The 20,018-nt window shown below is 34.0% G+C and overlaps 1 protein-coding gene across 1 annotated transcript in view; it reads right to left on the minus strand.

Moving 5' to 3' along the window:
• The window catches only part of LOC128992775 (scoloptoxin SSD14-like), a 40,065-nt gene extending 24,854 nt beyond the window's left edge, over positions 1–15,211 (minus strand). Inside the window, exons 1-3 of the mRNA XM_054416519.1 lie at positions 15,100–15,211; positions 10,529–10,774; positions 4,469–4,689 (exon numbers count right to left, since the gene is read on the minus strand). Coding sequence (XP_054272494.1) covers positions 4,469–4,689; positions 10,529–10,774; positions 15,100–15,101 — 469 coding nt within the window. The 5' untranslated portion in view covers positions 15,102–15,211. The remainder of the gene's footprint in view (positions 1–4,468; positions 4,690–10,528; positions 10,775–15,099) is intronic.
• Positions 15,212–20,018: the final 4,807 nt, after the last annotated feature.

Genomic DNA, 20,018 nt, shown 5'->3' on the forward strand with positions numbered 1-20,018 from the left:
CAAAAATCCACGTTTGTATGAAATCAGACAATGGAAGTCTTTAGTAAAATATACATTTTGTGTTGATACGATGTTAAAAGTCTGTTTCATTACAATGCGTTTATATTTAGGGAAACATAGTTTTTTTTTTTGTTGGGCATCGTTTCGAACTGAAAATTTGATTTATTTTGCTTTCATTACCAAACAAATAGCTACCATCCAAGCTTTACCAACATCCAATAAATCACCAGTTTCTCGATGAAAAGTGTCATCAGCCAAAAATATTAGTGCAACTAACATTTTTTTTCAATTTAGAATACTGTAAAGGATTTTTTGTAGGGAAATCCGTGCCTTGGAGTGAACGCCTCAAATGACTCATTGATGGCATCTTTGGAACATTTAAATCTATCTTTAAATTCATCAAGTCATAAAAGGGTTTTAGTCATGATAACGAGCTGGTCCTATGCGAGGTAGTGGAGTGATGGTACATAATTGTTAACATTATACAGTGTAGATATTTCATACTGTAGTCATATTCAATACACACGGCGACCAGTGAGTACAACACAAGACGGTGATGTGATATCACCGCGAACCGTACTCAACGACTGACGGTTTGCTTGATGTTTCCCACGGCAAAAAACTATTTTTGATAATTATGTTATATAACGATGGTTTAACTGTGGCTGATTAGTTATATTTATATTCTACGCATAATTTTGTTGTTAAAATTGTAATAACATACATGGGGTTTATCAGTAAAAATATCTTTGTTATGATACTACTTTGTTACGTGCATAATTTATCTGTCGTTTTAAGTTGTTTGATGATTTTTTTCATGTTTTATGAGCCATTTTACCATTTTTACATAATCCGAAATCCGAAATTGTTCGGAATTTAATGAGGAACCATATTTAAACATAAGTTTTTAACAAATAATAAAAATAAAGGAGTTAATTAGATAAAACCGGCATCATGTCACCTTAAACCTGCCTCCTACCAGGTCTGAGTTGGAGACCAAACACCATCGTTCTTTTGGGCCCGAACCATCTCATCTGGGCTCGGACTTGACTCGTGAACCCACCGGGACTAATGATCAGAAGCCTGGACTATCTGCAATTGGACTCGTGAACCCAACTTTTAAAACCGGGTTTTATCCCTGCACTAATTGTGTGCCGCCTATCAGTTTGGTCCGCGGCTTAGATAGTCTCGAGCTCGTGAATCCGATTTTTTAAGTTGCGGCCCAAATACCGGTTATTTCCAGATTCTGGGCTCAGACTACGATTGTCCCGAGCTCGTGAACCTCCCCTTAGTCTACTACTCAAGTGGGTTACCGGTTCAATCCTAAAAAAAAGTCAGAAACATTTTTCCTATTCTGTGGCTTGTTTATACAAGAAACTTTTTTGTCTATAGGTGTAGTTCAGACAGTCAGTAACACAAAAATCCCTGTTTTTAACGAATATACAGGGTGATTCACCTTAAGTGTTACAATAGCTTTTTTGAAACATTTTACAAATGCTATTTTTTTTTTAAGTTTTGCCGCTCATTTTTTTTATGACAATCCCTAAAAATGTTTAGACAATTTTACTCTTGGAATTTTGTTGATAGTCCTAACCGTTTTGGAGATACAGCCATAATAAGCCACGATAACCATGGATATTGTATTACTGTTTACAACAACATATCAGTTAAGCTTTCATATAAAATAAGAAAATAAATAGCAAGATCCCCAGACCTGACTCCTTTAGACTTTTGCCCATGGGAAGCAGTAAAGGAGAGAGTGTTTAGCACCCTGCCAACCACGCCAGAAGACGACATGCAGGACTGCTTCTCGCTCAACGATCTCTACGACGAAGACTAAGAATATGCAATGACCACTAAGGTTGACACTTTAAACATTTGTTATGAAAACACGTTGTATCAGTATGAATTGAGAGTATGTGGTGTCAACCTAACCACAGCTGTGATGCCTTTGATCTTCACTTTATTTTAATATTTATTATGTAACAGCTGTTGCTAGATTGTTAAAATGTTAAGTTTTAACTATGTCATGTTTTTTAGCACACTTCTTCATTCGTTTGTAAATAAAACATTATCAAAATAATCGTTCATATAGTGGTGCAATTATTTCATACAGATTAAACATTGCTATATATTGGTGATCCTGAAGAACAGCAAAAAGAAGTACGACATACCTTCCTCAATTTTACCAATGTCTCAAGAAGAAATCGAAGCTCAATTGGCGAATCTGCAAGAGCAACAAAATGAGCTCTCTACCAACATTAAGCAATGCGACGACCCTGGTAATGTATCAGTTCATGAAGTTGCAGTAAAGCTTCCACCATTCTGGGCCTATTGACCTAGTCTATGGTTTGCTCAGGTAGGTTCCCAGTTCACCATCTCAGGCATCACGAGCGATGACACTCGGTTCCACTACGTCGTTTCACAGCTTGAAACACATTACATAGTGGAAGTAGAGGACATCATCACAAATCCGCCTGCAATGGTTCGTTTCACGGTACTTCGTTCGAAAGCTATTTGAAAGGCTAGGTCTACTAGTGAAGACCAGTGCGTTCGCCAGTTGATCAGCAACGAAGACATCACAGTTTTTACGCCACCAACGTAGTCTGATCTATACATTACATTACAATACATTTAAGAATAAATTCTCAAGTGGGTATGATGATATCCCTATTATTTTGCTAAAATCAGTAAAATTTGAACTTGGTTAAGTTTTATGCCAGTTAGTTAATTCTTCTTTTATCTCAGGAAATTTTCCAACCCTGTTAAAAATAGCTAAAATTATTCCCATACATAAAAAGAATGACATAAAAAATCCATCAAATTATCGGCCGCTGTCTCTATTGCCAACTTTATCTAAAATCTATGAAAAGGCAGTTTACATACAACTACAGTAACACATTTTCTTGAAGAACACCATCTCGTGGATAGCTCCCAACATGGGTTTTGTAGCGGAAAATCAGTGACAACTGCTAGTGTTTCTTTTATAGAATCAGTGATAGACTCAATATAGATGCTGGTGAACCAAGCGTTGGAATCTTTATGGACCTGTCAAAGGCTTTTGCCACTGTGGATCATAAAATTCTTCTTGCCAAATTAAAATTACTCGGCTTGGATCCTCATTCCTTGAATTGGTTTAGTTCATACCTAAATAATAGATATCAGTTTTTTCAGATTACTCACTTGGCCAAAAACAATAGAATTATAAATCATAAATCAGAGTTGAAACCAGTAAAATTTGGTGTGCCTCAGGGATCTATGCTGGGACCACTCTTGTTTATATGTTATTTGAAAGATATTTTTAAATCATTATCAAAATCAGATAACACAAAACAATGCTGATGATTCAAATCTTAAAGTATCGGGTAATAATTTAGAACAAGTAGAAATTTTATCATTCACTGAAATAGGAAATATGGTTACTTTTTTTTTGAAAATCACAACCTCCACTTAAATATTGAGAAAACTAACTACATTTCCTTTAAAACAGCCCAATCAAGGATAAAAAAAGAACCCTTGATTTTGGTGAATTCTGAGCCTATTGAGCTTGTCAAAAGTACAAAATTTCTTGGTCTAACAATAGATACAACCAACCAACCGTTTGGAAAATGGCGCGAAATTTTAAATAAATTATAGCTTGTCGTAAAGTGTTACAAAAAAATAAGGGAAGTTTTTCATTTAAAATTCTCTGTAAAATAAACGCCTAACAAGTTAGCTATTGTAACACAGTTGAATCACTTTGTATATACTGGATGAATGAATATATACACTCATTCTCCACTCATATTTGGGTTGAAATACACACCTATAAGGTGTCTCAACTCCATTGATAGTTGATAATGTCAACCAATATGTTTAATAGCAACAATGTATTTATCCACCCACCAGAACAATATCAAAAGCGCCACTTGGATTTGAAGTTAAAGCTTGCAAAACTATTCTTTTGTAGCAGTTTACAGTGATATCCTATAATAAACTATAACAGTTCTTCATCCTTGTGTCCCTCACACAATACTGAGTACAACATTGTCTAGATATCAGTGATTATAGTGGTTGCCTTGAAATCTGAAGTTCTTGGTTTGATTCCAAGTGAGATGGTTCTAAGCCCAGATGCAATTTGTATCATTGGGATGTCAATTAATGATGGAATGAAACAAAAGGTCAAGGTTAGGTAGTAACAGGACCAGGGTTAAGATTGTTCCTTTAGAAATCAAAAGTACCAAAAATTTTGTGAAGTACACAAAATGCTCTAAATTATGCTAGTTCAGGTGAATGTTAGCCTAACTTGTACCAACCACATTTCAGTGGTAAACCCTAAGTAAGTATCAACCTAAATTATAAGAAAAAAATTCAAAATTCTGAAACAACTAAAACCCATAGTTTTAAACCACATGGAATCACTCTCTACATTTTCAAAAATATGTGACAGAATTAAAAAAAAAAAAAAAAATTACATTCAAAAACCTACCATCTTCTGACAAAAGGCGCTTGCGGGCGAACATATCCTTCGTAGCAAAACCTGGTGCAGTTTCTCTGGCAACCAGAGCGTGAGCGGTCTTGGTCTCGCGTTTGTACACTGTCATCATGAACCCTCCGCCCAGTCCCATACTCTGCATGTTGAACACCCCGTTGCAGAATAGTGCCGCCACCGCAGCATCCACTGCTGAACCTTCCTTTTTCAAGATGTCTCTGGTAAACACAAAGTAATACTTTTCAAAACGGTTCACTTCCAGGTTAAAGTTAAGGCCTAGTTGTTATCAGGTCGTTTGGCCTCATATAGGCTGCATTTTTACTTCCCACAGTAACTAATATAGCTGATAACTTAAATTATGACAAAATATAGTTCATCTCACGGGCAAAAGTGTCTTCCAGCCTTGCTCTTTTTTCGACCTAGGCTTCACCTCGGTCGTTAAACTTGAGCTCAAGTCGAAAAGAGTCACTTTATGCCCTGGTGATAAAATATACTTTCTCTCAAATAATAAAATCCACTTCCAACTTTCAAACAAAAAACTAGTTGTTTCCAGTTAATAATATTAACTACATTTCTGTTTAGTCAATAAGAGATATTAATTAGTAATATTTTTAGTTATAAGAATTTCTACCAACAAATCAATATTTTGAGTTGTAATATTTTCGTAATGTAATCTAGTTTTATCTGAGTGAGGCAGACAGAGATAGACGAAGCCCAGTCTGAGTCACTTCCGCCAGCAACGGAATTTCCCAGCGCTTTTGTAGCGTACCTGTATCCACAGGAAAAGTTCAGTTCAGCTCAGTGCTTGTGCTTGTTCGGCTCAGTTCTTGTTCTCGTGCACAGCGTACTGCTGTGTTCTCTTTTGTCCACGCTTCTCTTATGGGCGTTTGGATTAATCATCTCTTTGTAACTCTATCTTATGTATCATTGCTCAGTATTAAAGTAAAATCCTCTTATTACTCTAAATCAAAGTCAGTGTTTTATAGTCCCTTGTGTTGTTCTAAATTACTCTCCCCCTCTGTGCTCTACTCTTCTAGAACTTCTTTGTGCGCGTTCGTGAGCAGATTCTCAGGACATTTCTACGTGGACGTATCGTTAACGGTCTACCGCGACAGAAGATCATTATCTGAAAGACATTCGTTTTGGCGTGAACGCTCTACTAAATCAAGATCAAGATTCCTCCATGCCTAGTGACTTCCCTCTGTGCAACACACTAGCTTGGACACGAGGCCTTCCCTTAGCCTAGTAGAACACTGGAAATTGGTGAGTGACTCTTTTCAACTCATTCATTTAATTAAGGTGTTTTCAAGCTCTATGGTTCCAGACCTAATCGGGTGGTCCTTCGAATTTTACTTATTTCTCACTCTCTAATTTGTAATTATCTCATATTTTACTCCCCCAAACAATCAATCGAACAATTTCCATTTCAATAATTTAAATACAATTTTATCTTGTCACTACATAATAAATCAAAAGTCAACACTCAATAGGCTACTGTTTTAATAAAGGTTTTAACACGTTCATGCGACGCCGCGGTCAATACCACAGACCGAGGTATACATTTGAATCTTACACACAGACCGGCTGTCACTTGGATAACAGTACACACAGACCACGGGCAAAAACCTGTAAAACAGTGATCATTTACATTGAAATACGCTACAATCGTGTTTGTAAATAATGTATTCTTCTTTTTTTTTGTATTATTAATAACCTTTTGTAATGTTGCATATTTGCGACGCCCGGTCTACAGCGAAGACAATAGTGAAAATTATCATAGTTTTCTTGAAATAGACCAAACGTTGCATACACGCGACAGTTCATTTTTTGTGTTTTGAGGTGAAAGTAAGTAAAATAAAAAACAGATTGATCAAAAACAGCTTATAACTGAACAAATATAAAATAATAATGCAGCATGCATACTGCATACATACATACAGTGATGCAGAAAAGTAAAGACCAGTTTTTCCAACTATCATATGACGTCACCAATCATCATATCCACAGACCAAGCGATGCAGTTGTGCGTCAGACATCTCTGTAGACCACTGCAGGGAATTCAGTGCCTTCAAATAGACCGTTACAAAGATATAAGCATTTTAATAACATTAAAACCCCGACGCAAATATACAATGGCAGTCTATTTTAATGTGACTAGCCGACGCATATATGTGACGGCAGTCTATGGGTGGAACCCGGCCGACGCATATGTGTGTCACTGGTCCACGTGAATGAAAAATTTCGTACTATTGCAGTAGCGAACGTGTTAACAGAGTACACAATACTGCCTGACAGAACAGTTAACATTTACATCTTACTTTTGACATGTTAAAGGTGAAACTCTTTCCATACAATTTTTTTTTGCAAACACTCTAATAACGACTTTAACCAGAAGACCTTGGTTTCGTTGTTTTTTCACCATTATGTTTAGTTAATCAAAAGCGCGGTACCCCCATGCTGAAAGCAGGGCTATGGCAGATAAGACAAACTTTTCAAGTGTCTGTCCTTGAATTTTTGTGATGGTCATGGCAAAAGCAATTTGGCATTGGAACTGCAGATGTTTGAATTTTTAGTAGAAAATTTCCCTCTGACGATTCTAAACTTAATTGGAATAATAATACTGTACTCGTTTTCCAGCCGAACTTGCAGTAATCATTTTCATATTTAAGACTTTGTCATTAATCTCTTTCACCATTACTGTATTCTGGTTCTATTAACCAGTCCTTTTTCTGGATTTAAATTTCTTAGTAAAATTACAATTTCACCTTTTTATAAACATAACTTGTGAGACATAATCATTTGGTGCTTAAGTGTGGAGAAATTCATCAGGGACATATAACCGGTCTTCCTCGTCTTGAATCAAAGTGTATAGTATACAACAAGAGTATAGAGTACCACTGAGTAGTAAATTCTACTTGTCATTATTTAGTTGCTTAGCTATTTTATTATTAACTAGTGGCCTGTAGGGGCCATAGCCCCTATTTTCCATATGAAGGCAACTCCCCATTTCGCGGTAGTAAGTCAGAAATATATCCATGAATTTGTCCCTGAATTTTAAATCAGTAGGCCTACGGCCCATTTCCCGGAATCTCTTTTTGTATAGCGGAAAGCGAAGCAAAAGCCATTGCACTGTTGTATTGCCTTATGTTTTTTATGAAGTTAGAATCATGTAAAAACATTACTTTTAGTTCGTCTTTTAAATGTGGTTGTGGCATGTAAAATGAGTCCATTTGTGGCCTCTGCGAAGTGAAATGCGCCACAACACAAGCAAGGGCTGTTAAGAGGATCTAGCCTAGATTGTGAGAAACAACACACAACTCATTTTCCAGCGTTCTTCTGAAGGCTTGTAAACCAACGTGTGGATTTCTTTTATATTTAGGTCTTACATGACGTTCTCCTTCAGCATTTCTTGTGTTAGTTGAATTCCTGGATACTCTTCCACGTCTTGCAAGTCTTCCCTACCCTGTCTAGTTACTTCACTCATTATAAAAACGGAAACCCAAAAAAATAAACGAATACGTTTCATTTTGAAACATGATTAAACAGCATTTACTCTCGGAATAAATGTAAACATTACAAATAAATAAGCAACAGCTGATTAGAATGCAGACGCTTTTCAGTCCCCATGCATTTCTTATGGTGGATATTTTACATTATATCTCGTTTTCTGGTAACTTTATGGGTATTCTGCAATTTTTCCGAGTCCCTGGGGTTAAGACCTCTAATTTGAGACCACTCCCACCTTTCTGCGACTCGCCAGACGTCCACAATTTTCTGGTAAATATTTTTTCTTACAAAATTATATATAAGGATTTGGTCACCATGTTCATTCTTTGGTTAAATTATTGCATGATTTTTGTCTTTTTTAAGCATTTTCAGAGAATCCTTCACTGAAGATTTCGTCAATGATATTTTTATTTGCAATATATTGTGGTGGAAGACTTATCAATGTCTCACAAAGACCATAAAGGAAGCTCTCTTGGCCATTCCTTATCCGTAAAAGATATTCATCAAATATTGATTCCCTTGGATTTGCTCTCATGTTTTTAGCAAGTGAAATGTTTTTAAACATTTTTATTGTTTTCCATATTCAAATTGTATTATTACTTATTATATTAAAGTTCATTTAAATAATTGACCATAAAGGTGATATAGTTATTGAATTTTCTACCATTTCACAGCGACTCACACCAGAGACTATGGTAGCTCATTGCCAGAAATTACCTCCTAAAACCTTTCCACCAAAAGGCTTTGCTTCGCCTTCTCTTCTGGTGATATCTCGCAGTAATCATTCTACAGATGATAAAGCATACTTATTGGACATAGAAGCTTCATCCTATAATATTATTTTACAAATATTTAGCTTCGTTACGATTGGATTTTATTCCGGAGACTGAGACTGACTCATTTAATTTTATTGGCAATTTAAATCTGTTTTGTACTGTACGTACGCTAAGATCTCTTAAGTCAAAATAGTCTGTTTTGTGACAGCATCTGTCCGTGCAATATTAAAAAAACTTCAAAACCCAGCATAGGTAACTTTTCAAAATTTATTATCATACCATCGTTAATATGTCGCCGAATCGCAAACACAGAATTGTTTCTTCTAGGTAGAATTTTATGATAATCAAACAAAATTAAAATTTGGAAAACACAACACATAAAAATATCTATGAAAACGTTAAACACACCATTATCTGAAAATAAAATACAATCACATAATGAAATAGACTGGTTTTTACTTTCTATGAATGAAACTGCATAAATCAACTATACCATCTCATAAGTTATCATTGTATTTTAAAGTAAACTGATAGGTAAAAAGAAAAGTAAATATATTAAAATAGAAGGGAAACAGGCTATTTTTATGAAGACAGATGTTTACTTTAAAGTAGGGATGGTCAAGTCTCGAAATTTCGGGAAATTTTCGGGAAATTTTAAATCTCGTTACACGAGACGAGATTTCTTTTTGGCCGAGATTTTTACCGAGACGGGAATTAAAAAAAAAAAAAAAAAAAAAAAAAAATTAAAAACGCCTGCAGAAAGTCAATGCAATACCCGCAATACAGGAGCGTGTTGTAGTTGCGTTTCCTTTGTGAAGGCGTTCTTATTTAATTAATTCTTTAAATGTAAATATTACTTTAATTATTTTAATAATATTACTTTAAAAACATTTGAGAAGTTTTGTAAAGTGTAAGCAGTGTGAATGTTTTATTACTATAAAAAGTCAAAACAAGTAACTATAAAAAAAAAATTAATATTGCTTTTATTTTATGATTTATTTTGTTTTAGGATAAGTTGAACTCTATCCTAACTGATATCACTATGTTTCCTAATCGTAGGCATTTTTAATAAGATAGGCGTGATTAATAAAAAAATGTTATGCTGATGTTTTTTTAATAAAAGATTGTAAATATTCTTGACTATTATCATTATTTTTGTATTTAAACAGTCATCTAACAATGTTACAAAATCAGGTAAAAATTTTGAACGTGCATTTCCCGTTGTGTATGAGAAGGGAAATCCCGTCTCGATCTCGTCTCGAAATTTTATGAGAAATAAAAAATCTCGTCTCGTCTCGTCTCGAATTAAAAATCCAATCTCGTCCATCCCTACTTTAAAGAAATGAATCATATGTTAGGTAATCTTAAAAATCTTAAAATCTTAACAAATGTTGACTTGTATATTTAAAATACATGAAAACTTTAAAGTCCAATGGAGCAAAGCACATTGAACTGAGCGTGACAAAAGTTATTCCATGACTTCTACAGAGAATTCCCTTTAATTTGACACCTTAATCATCAAAATCGGTTAATAAATAAAAGAGTTTTGCTGTGCACATGAAATTCCTTACGGAATTAGAATAATAGAAGATAGGTGTTGAAATCAATATCAATAAAAAAAAAACTAACCAATATAAGAATAAATATAAGAACTCTTGAGAACTTTGGTACAGTACAAGGAAGTGACCAATATTAGATTTTGAAGTGTTCATTGATATCCTCTGTAACCACTGATTATATCTACATGATCGTTTATATGATGCAGTTACGCTACCTGCCGATGATTGAGCACGGGTTGCCATCAGTGCAGACGGCTGCCTTGCGGAAGCTGTGCTCTAAACTCGGGGAGGGTGGCAGTTGTTTTTCGGGGTCTGGAAGCTCCCCTGTCTCCACCCAAGCCCCCTTGTTGAAGAAGCGAGGAGCGAGACGACCGAAGACTTTCTGCCAGTTAAGGCGGGTAGAGGAGGCGATCAAAATAACAACAACGCAAACTGCTACGTAGCGCCCCTGTACACTGTACCTGAAATTAAAATATGTTGATAAAATGTTGGATGAAATGGAAAGCGAATTTGTGATTTGGGGAAGATTGTTTTGTGTCCAGAGTTAATCTCCGCTTTCATACGTTGATGGTTTGCTTAATCTGAGGTTTGACATCACTTTCAAAAACCAATTTTTTATATCCACTCAAAACTTAAACTCGAAAACAATACTTTTTCTATACTATGGTTTAAGAGGAGAAGTAAAAATAATAATAATAATAATAACGAGCTGTTGGCCCGTCCTACGGGAATCAAGTAGTCCATTAAAACTGTATACAGGGTGTTCATTTGAACACTGTCCATTTCTGTTCTATGCAAAGGTAAGGCTTTTAACACTTTGTTTGTTCACATTTCCCCCTAATTTGGACATGCCAAATCCAATCAAATTTTCAAATTTGAAAAATGCCCCAAAAGGGCCCAATTTGGGGGGTAGAGGTGCTTTTTGAGAAATTTTAAAATGTAAACATGGGTTGTTTGATACATCAATTTAAATGTCAAATCACCCCGATCATTTTGATGCAGAAAAAATGTAATTATCTTTAACCGTATTAACAGGGTGGGTCAAAACGTAAAAAAAAAAGACTTTGAAGTTAAGTTCCGTATTACCCTAACTACTGAACGGAACAGCGCGAAATATCTTTCCAAGCTTATTCTTGAGCTACTCTTTAAGATAACTTGTAGTAAGGGCATTTTCCATGCTATTTTCTAATTTTAAAAAATCGCAAATTCGAAGAATAAAAGAAAGCTGAAAACTCAAAATTCTTAAATAACAAGGTATAACAAATTTCATATCATGTGAAAGGTCCTTTTTTAACAAACATTTTATGTATTTAAGTTTTCTTTCTATCTCTTACTGTTTAAAAATTTCAGTAAAAAAACAGAATTTTCTATGGTAACATTGTAACTAGTTTTCTAATTTCTAATTTGAAAATAGAACTTGCACATGAGCAATCATTAGCTTTTCAACCTTTCTAAAGTTGATAAAAGTTCTTTTTCATTCATTCTTACTCTCATTACAATTTTCATCCAAATGCTGAGCTGAATGTTTACTCATTGTTACGTTAAGCAAATGGTGTTATACCAAAAAATAGAGTAGAATGTTAGCATCGGCTGCTAGACTTTTTAAAATTTTAAACTTAATTTCTAATAAAATGAAAACCTAAACTAAAATTATGGCTTTGACATTCCCTAGTTTTCAAAATTATCTTTCTGTCAACACAAAAATCACGAAAATCCGTCAAGTGGTTGATTCAGAATCTTGAAATAAAAAACCCTGTCACGTTTTAACATATATGATAATTAGAATAAAAATGAACCTTTTTTTATGAAATTTGGTACAATTATTTACCCAAGTTTATTCAAATGAGTTCACTATCGAGCGTGATCAGACTTTGGGGATTTTATTAGGTAAATATTTGTGTTTCCAATTTTGACCCCAACACATAAAATATTGCAGTTTCTTTCTAACTACGGTATTTTGTAGACAATCCTTATATATAATTCTGTAAGACAAAATCTTTACCAGAAAATTTTGGATGTCTGGTAAGTCGCAGAAAAGTGGGAGGGGTCTTAAATTAAAGGTCTTGACCCCAGGGACTCGGGAAAAATAGCAGAATTTCCATAAAGTTACCAGAAAACGAGATATAACGTAAAATGTTCTCCATAAGAATAGCATTAGAAACCATTTTCTGCTAATTTTTGTTTACATCATACAGCTGATCGCGATTTATCATCAAGCCAGTACGCAATGATAACATTTGCATTATACTTATTTGCCAGTAAGTTCAGCAATGTACTATATAAAACCAGGGATAACGTTACCTATAATAATTAAGACTTTTTAGTTACGTTATATAGAATATGGGAATATATTATTTTACTGTGAAACTTTTCAAACTTGTGTTTAACAAGAAATAACCACATTGAATAAATTATTAACGAGCTACCTTAATAAACCAGTATTTTTTCACAACCAATTATATGTTTGCTGCCTTTATAGTGTAGCCTTGCTTTAGCAGAGTTAAATCTATGTAGTGATTCGAATGATTTATTGAAAATAACATCAACAAAGACAAACAACAAACTGTTTTTTACACAAAAGATATGGCATATATACAGGGATATCTATTCTGACACATAGATAATATATTTCTTTGTTTGTTTAAATATTAGAATAATTTGTTTTATATTATTGAGCATTTTAGGGACTTATGTCCCTACAAGCCACTAGTAAAACAATAATCTTATTCATAAAAAAAAATTGAGTTTTCTTTTCCGAGTTCGATTAACTCTTCTACCCGACCGATTTTCATGATTGAGGTCTCAAATTGAAGGTATGCAGTCACAGATTTGCCATCAAGCATCGGCATATAGTTATCTATAGTATCACTCGGTTATAGGTAAACGAAATTTGCTCCCCATGTATTTCTTATAAGAGTTAAATTAGGTTTCTCTTTGCCGAGTTCGTTTGGCTTTTCTACCCGACCGATTTCCATGATTGAGGTCTCAAACTGAAGGTATGCACCCACAGATTAGCCATCAAGCATCGGCATATATTTATCTATAATCCCACTCGGCTTATATGTAAACGAATTTTGCTCCCCATGTATTTCTTATGGGAGTTAAATTTGGTATATATTTTCCGAGTTCTTTTGGCTCTTCTACCCGACCGGTTGTCGTGATTGAGGTCTCAAATTGAACGTATGCACACAGAGATTTGCCATCAAGCATTGGCATATATTTATCTATAATCTTACTCGGTTTATAAGTAAACTAAATTTGCTCCCCATGTATTTCTTATGGGTGTTAAATTTGGTTTTCTTTTCTGAGTTTGTTTGGATCTTCTACCCGACTGATTTTCATGATTGAGGTCTCAAATTGAAGGTATGCACAAACAGATTTGCCATCAAGCATTGGCATATATTTACCTACTGTATTACTCGACTAAAAAACATAATTTGATTCATTTTTGAATTCTTACTTCAATTTAAGATGTATTTCACCAGTTATTATTATATTATCCTATATATTTTGGCCTAAGAACCAACAATGAAATACCGGCTTTCATTTAAGCTATTAGTTATTCAAATCGACGAGTTTCAAGCAAACGCAAGGTGTACAACGATCATTAAAAATTATTTTTCATAAGATTTTTCTGTGATTAAAAACCAATCTCTCCAGTATTGTTAATGTTTTTTATATGTTTTAGACTCAAAATAATCAGTAAATTATAGGCTTTAATTTGAGCTATTGAACGTTTGAATCAGTTAAGCTCAAGATACTGGATTAATCAATCAAAAATCATAAATTTAATTATTTCTTGGATATTATAATTATTCTAACGCTGCGGAGCAGTATGGGTCCTCTAGAATTTTGTTACCAGCATCACACCACAATCATTCGACTCCGATAAACTCAAAATACTTATAAACTTTATTACTCCGGAAATCGACGAGTACATAATCGTAAGCGGTACGTATAACGATTCTATATCTGTGCTAAGAAGTATCTATGTAAAACCTGTAAATTAAATATATTCCAGACATAAACTACCTGCACGTCAGCAGCAACCTGAGGAGACTATTGACCAATATCTCCAGGCTTTAAAATTATTAAGTAAAGACTGTCAGTTTAAAGCTGTCACAGCTGAAAAGGATAGGGAAAATTATATCCGTGACACATTTATTGCTGGAATAAAATCTTCTGCAATTCGCCAGCGCTTATTACTAGAAAATGTTTTGTTGACACTAGATCAGGCATATAGTCAAGCCAGATCCCTAGAACTTGCACATGAGAAATCGTTAGCTTTTCAACCATTCTAAATGTGATAAAAGTTATTTTTTATTCATTCTTACTCTCATTACAATTTTATTTTTTTTATCAGATTTATTATTGAAATTACGTTTTGAGATGAGTAATTAGGATTTCTGCTACAGCAGGGGTTTAAAGTATGTGTTTCTTTAATGTAAATAGCTTGTTATAAAGTAAAAAATCCATATTTTATAAAAATATTTTCTTAACAAACAGGTTTCGAGACTTTTTATATATTCTCCCCAAGAACAACAAAAACATTTATGATATATGTAGTTTTTTGGAATTTCTTTTGTGACCATTAGGAAAAAACCACACAATGGTCACAAAATAAATTCCAAAAAACGATATATATCATAAATATTTTTGTTGTTCTTGGGGAGAATATATAAAGTCTCGAAACCTGTTTGTTAAGAAAATATTTTTAGTTTACCAACAACTGAAATGCCTAACTCACAATAGTTTACCTAGAACTATTTACAATTAGAAAACTCACATTTTACAGTTCCGGCGACAATTCAATGTGACAGAACACGGCCAACAGCAATGATCGTGGTCACACTGAAGTTTAGTGGATGTGTTGTTGCACTAGAGCACTTCTACACTTGTGAGATGAGTGACATACCCATTAATCATGTAGCTTATAATCATTAATCATTAAGTTAAACGTTTTCAAACTCATACAAAGTATTAGTAACTACTAGGTGAAACCCGTCGAAATCGACGGTTACTCTCAAGTCCTTTGTCATATCGGTCATCTTAGCATTTTACTGTGCCAATGAATAACCCTCTAGCATAGTTTTGAGAAATTGGTCGTGGGGTTACTGTCAAAGCTGGAATTCCTAGACATTCGGATGTCAGTTGTCTCAGCCTTATCAATTACATAAAGTTGTCAATATAATCTCTCTTTGGAATGTTAGGTGTAGTGGAATTTACTTGTAGGGAAGCTGGCTTTTATTCTAGCCTCGTTCATATGGTTGTGTGGCTTCATTGCTAACAAATAATGTAAATGACAAAGCAATGATGCTTTTCAAAAAAACGAATACTGTAAATAGGCTGATAAGTAAATATTGACATTTACATGCATTGTTGTTAGTAAACGTATCTTATAAAGGATACGTTTATTTATAAGAATTCAAAATTCAGTATTGATTCTTCAAATATCAATAAAGGGTAAAATAATAAAGGGCAAGAAAATTAAAGTTAGAAACTTGAGTTTATAAATTACAAAAAAATATTTACTTTGTGAATAAAACCCATACTTTCATGTTAGTTTACTAGGCCTACCATAGTTTATATTTAATACACAATAAAAGTTCTAAATTATGTCTTTATTCTGACCTAAACCAATAAAAGTAGTATTTGTAGACAATTATACAACAAACATGAATAAAGGAAGTGGTAGTATTAAGGAAAAGGTCCTAGCAGCCCAATTTAATGCTGCTAGCCAGCTAGCCAGTTATTTAGGGGAATAAATTTCTCTACGGACGTCAACGAGCTAATAATAATGTATTCCAATGAAATATTTTTCAAGCTGTAAAATATAGACGAACCGAAAATTTCAGGGTTAAACGTAATTGATAACACCTGTTTCTACCACTGTTACCAATCAATCAGCCAGTTGAGGCCCAATACGGGTTGTCATCAGGGTTACCAACCTTGAATGTTGACTCATAAAATGCATTGTAGTTCAGTTATAGTTTGCGGTAAAACGTCATACGTAATATATAGATTTAGATTTAAAATTCTCCTATTTTGGGTAGAATTCTCTTATAATTCTAATTACAAATTATGTTCACCTATTTTCTATTTATATGCAATTTAATAGTATGTAATGTGTAATTAGGGCCTAAATAAATATTTCCACCAATAGGTATAGCTAGTTGCTCTGCCCGTGCTTCGCTACGGAGTGAGAATGCAGAAAAGAATAATTCGTTTTATTTAATCTACTATAAGAAACAGCTACAATGCACGTACCAGAAAACATAAAATAGGCAAAGCTCAATCATACTTATTGATTATTTAAATGCAGATTTCTTTATGTATTATCATCACTTTATATAGTGTATTGCATTTAAAATATATGCAAAAGTCTAAATCGTTGACCACGTGTTACCATAAGAAACAAATCAAACAAATTTAATTAAATAGCAGAACGAAGCATAACAGCTGGGTTAGTAAATTTTATTCATCTTACTAATATTATAAATCTGAAAGTTTGTGAGTTTGTGTGTATGTTTGTGTTGCTCAATCACGCATAAACTACTGGATGGATTTGGCTGAAATTTTGCATGATGATAGCTCACATTCCCTATTAACATTTAGGCATATTCTTATCTCAAAAATGCTTTCGGGTTCCGCCCCAGTGGCTCTGTAGTTCCCCATGTTAACCTTATAGTCCAGTCAATCCGTTGTAAAAATCAACCATACGTGGACAAAATTGGCGTCTGAGAAATTTTGTCTGAAATTTATGTTTTTTGGGGCGCTGAATCCGAATCTGAAGTTGTCCAACAAATATTTCTTGAGCGTCACGAGATCTGGTCAGTCCCCCCGCTGGTGAATTTCGTGGTAACTCGATGAGCACAACCTGGAAGTAGATGACATAGAAGAATCGCCAGAGCCACAGGAGCCACAGTCAGGACCATCTTGCGCAGGGCCTAAATGCCCCCGCCTGAGCACTTGATTATACGTGTACATTTTTAAAATAATGTTAGTTATGTAGATATAGTGAATATGAACTATGAATAAATTGTAATCATTAACATAGAAACCTACCTCTCTAACATTATTTACCACATTCCGTTCAAGATAAGTAAAATGATAGGTTTGGGTTTGGGAAGAGCATGAGGTATGGTAGGGTATTTTATGCTGAGGGGGGGAGGTTTGATGAGATAGAAGGGGTTGTGATAGTTATGGGATGGAAGGGGGTGGGTGTTTGCTGAGTAATATTAAAAACCAGACCAAAAGCTTGAATTTTTTTAAAGTTAGAAAAATAATTAATTTTCAATGCGCTCTAGCGGAGGTTATTTATAATCGATATTCAAGTGTGAATAGTGCATTTTGAAGGAAATTTTGCCCACTTTCATTTTGTAAGGAGTAAAAGTCGCTAGAATTCATAGTTTTCGACTTAATATAAAAACTGAAAAAAGTGCTAAAATTTTGATGTTTTTTTTGCGAATATCTCGGAACGCTCAAGAAATATTTGTTGGACAACTTCAGATTCGGATTCAACGCCCCAAAAAACATAAATTTCAGACAAAATTTCTCAGACGCCAATTTTGTCCACGTTGGATACGGATTGACTGTACTATTATGAGTATTCATATTTAAAGGGAATTAAAGAATTTAGTCGGCTGTTTCAACTTTAAAAGTTGGTTCTATAATATGCAATAGCATTAAAAAGTTATAAGGTTTCCAAACAGGGTGCAGCACTATTATTATTTTGTTTTTGCATATGACAACAGCTAATTTGAACAAAGCAGCAACAAAAGGCTGTGATACACAATGAGAACTGTCAAAGTAGGGTTGTTTAATTACAGTTAGGTTTGAGTTTTTAATTTAATAAATAATTTGAAATATTGTGCAAATGTTTGATAATTTATTTTTTTCTATTGTTTAGGTGCAGTGGTAGAACATTATGACAATGGTAGATGTGTTATATTATATCATACCATAAATTTATGAACCAAATTTTATCAAACTGTATCCTCCCCCCCTTGCAAACGTAAAGCTTGAGCATAACTGCAATAAGCATTTTATGCTTATATGCCAACCCCGTACGAAGGACGGGTGCTCTGCTAGTAAGAAATACATTGGGATTTTGATGGCCTGTGGGACAACGCCTGAGGACTTGTATTACAGAAATTGGTGAAAGGGAGTGTCTACTAAAAAAAAAAATAATTTTGAAACATTGCTTGTAAAAATCCGTCCATTATTAACGGAGGAGTAGTGTTTCGTATAATTCGCCTTCACGTAGGAAGGATACTAAGTAAAATACTCCATAGCACAATTTGTATGATCCCGCACTGGCAGGGTTGTAAGTTACAAAAAATAAAAAATCTCTTTCTTCTTTGTAGGCCTACGTCCACGGTTGGTGCTTATGTGCCATCTTCACATCCGCTATACTACTTACTTGATACTTGGATATATTACTTCTCTTGTCTGTACCTAGAGGTTCACGGCATTATCACTTGAACATATATTAGTGATTGGCAGGATTTGAACCTGGGACTCGCCGACCAAAGTCTCACGCTCTATCAGTAGACCAGCCAACTCCTAAGCTCCATCGATGGTTGGTTAACCCATAGATTAAGCACCGATTTGTTTTTCTTTTGGATCAGTTGAAGACAATAATTCTAAGGTATATTTCATTCGGTCCCAGTAATTATGTTTTGTTGTTTACTATTTATTTTATAATTTTGAACTACTTTAAAACGTGTACTTAACCAAAAAAAAAAGAATAATTTTTATAAAGTTTTGCTTGTTCTATAATTGTGCGGTTGGTTATAATCACTTTGTTACTTAAGGAGTTAAGAAAACATTGAACAATACCATGAAATTAGAGGGAAAGTATTCAGTCGACATTAGTGATGTGTCAAAACCGAATCTCAAATCTCAAAACCATCAAAATTTAAGAAAAGTTTCGGTTTCGAGATTCGATCACCAAGTTTCGAGATTCAAAAGTTTCGCAATTGAAGATTTTGGCAGTTTTATTTTTGAAACTGCAGAAATTTTTTATGCTTTTGTTATTGTTTTTAACACTGCTTCCAAACAAGCTGGTAGCAACTGAGCAAACATCACCATTAACAGTAATGAAACAAGTAAATTTTATTCTGAACTTCAAAAGGTATCATAAATACTATAACTGGCACAATTCAGTTTCACATCAATATTTACTAAACACAAAGAAATATTGACGACTAAATGTTCTACTTAATCTAATATTCATGTTTATGTTGGTTTATAGAAGTTTAATTTATTTTTTGTTGGTTGTTTATGAAAAATTATGTTGTATAGGGTTTTAAGATTATCAGTCACATTCACATATTTATTTTATGTCACGGTCAGGAGTCGATCTCTTTCAGTTTTAATTGCATACCTAACATTTTATGATTATTTGTATTTTTTGTAACCTTGACCTTTGTAACCAGCTAAGTAAAAAAGTTACGCGTTTAGGTTTAGAGATTTGAGATTCGATTTTTTAAAGTTTCGGTTTCGGTTTTGAGATTCAAAATTTCTGGTTTTGACAATCACTAGTCGACATCACAATCGAACATTGTACAAGAAATTTGTGTTAAAACGGGGATCATATATTTTGACACAGAATAACAGATTTTTTTGCATTATCTCAAGTCAATGATTCGACCTATGGAGTTTGTGTGCATTTAGTTTTGTTGACTTGGTGTATTCAATTTA

Source organism: Macrosteles quadrilineatus, unplaced genomic scaffold (assembly GCF_028750875.1).
Source record: "Macrosteles quadrilineatus isolate MER2022 unplaced genomic scaffold, UCM_ALF_1.0 Scaffold_1__1_contigs__length_201487025, whole genome shotgun sequence".
In the NCBI taxonomy this organism is placed as follows: domain Eukaryota; kingdom Metazoa; phylum Arthropoda; class Insecta; order Hemiptera; family Cicadellidae; genus Macrosteles; species Macrosteles quadrilineatus.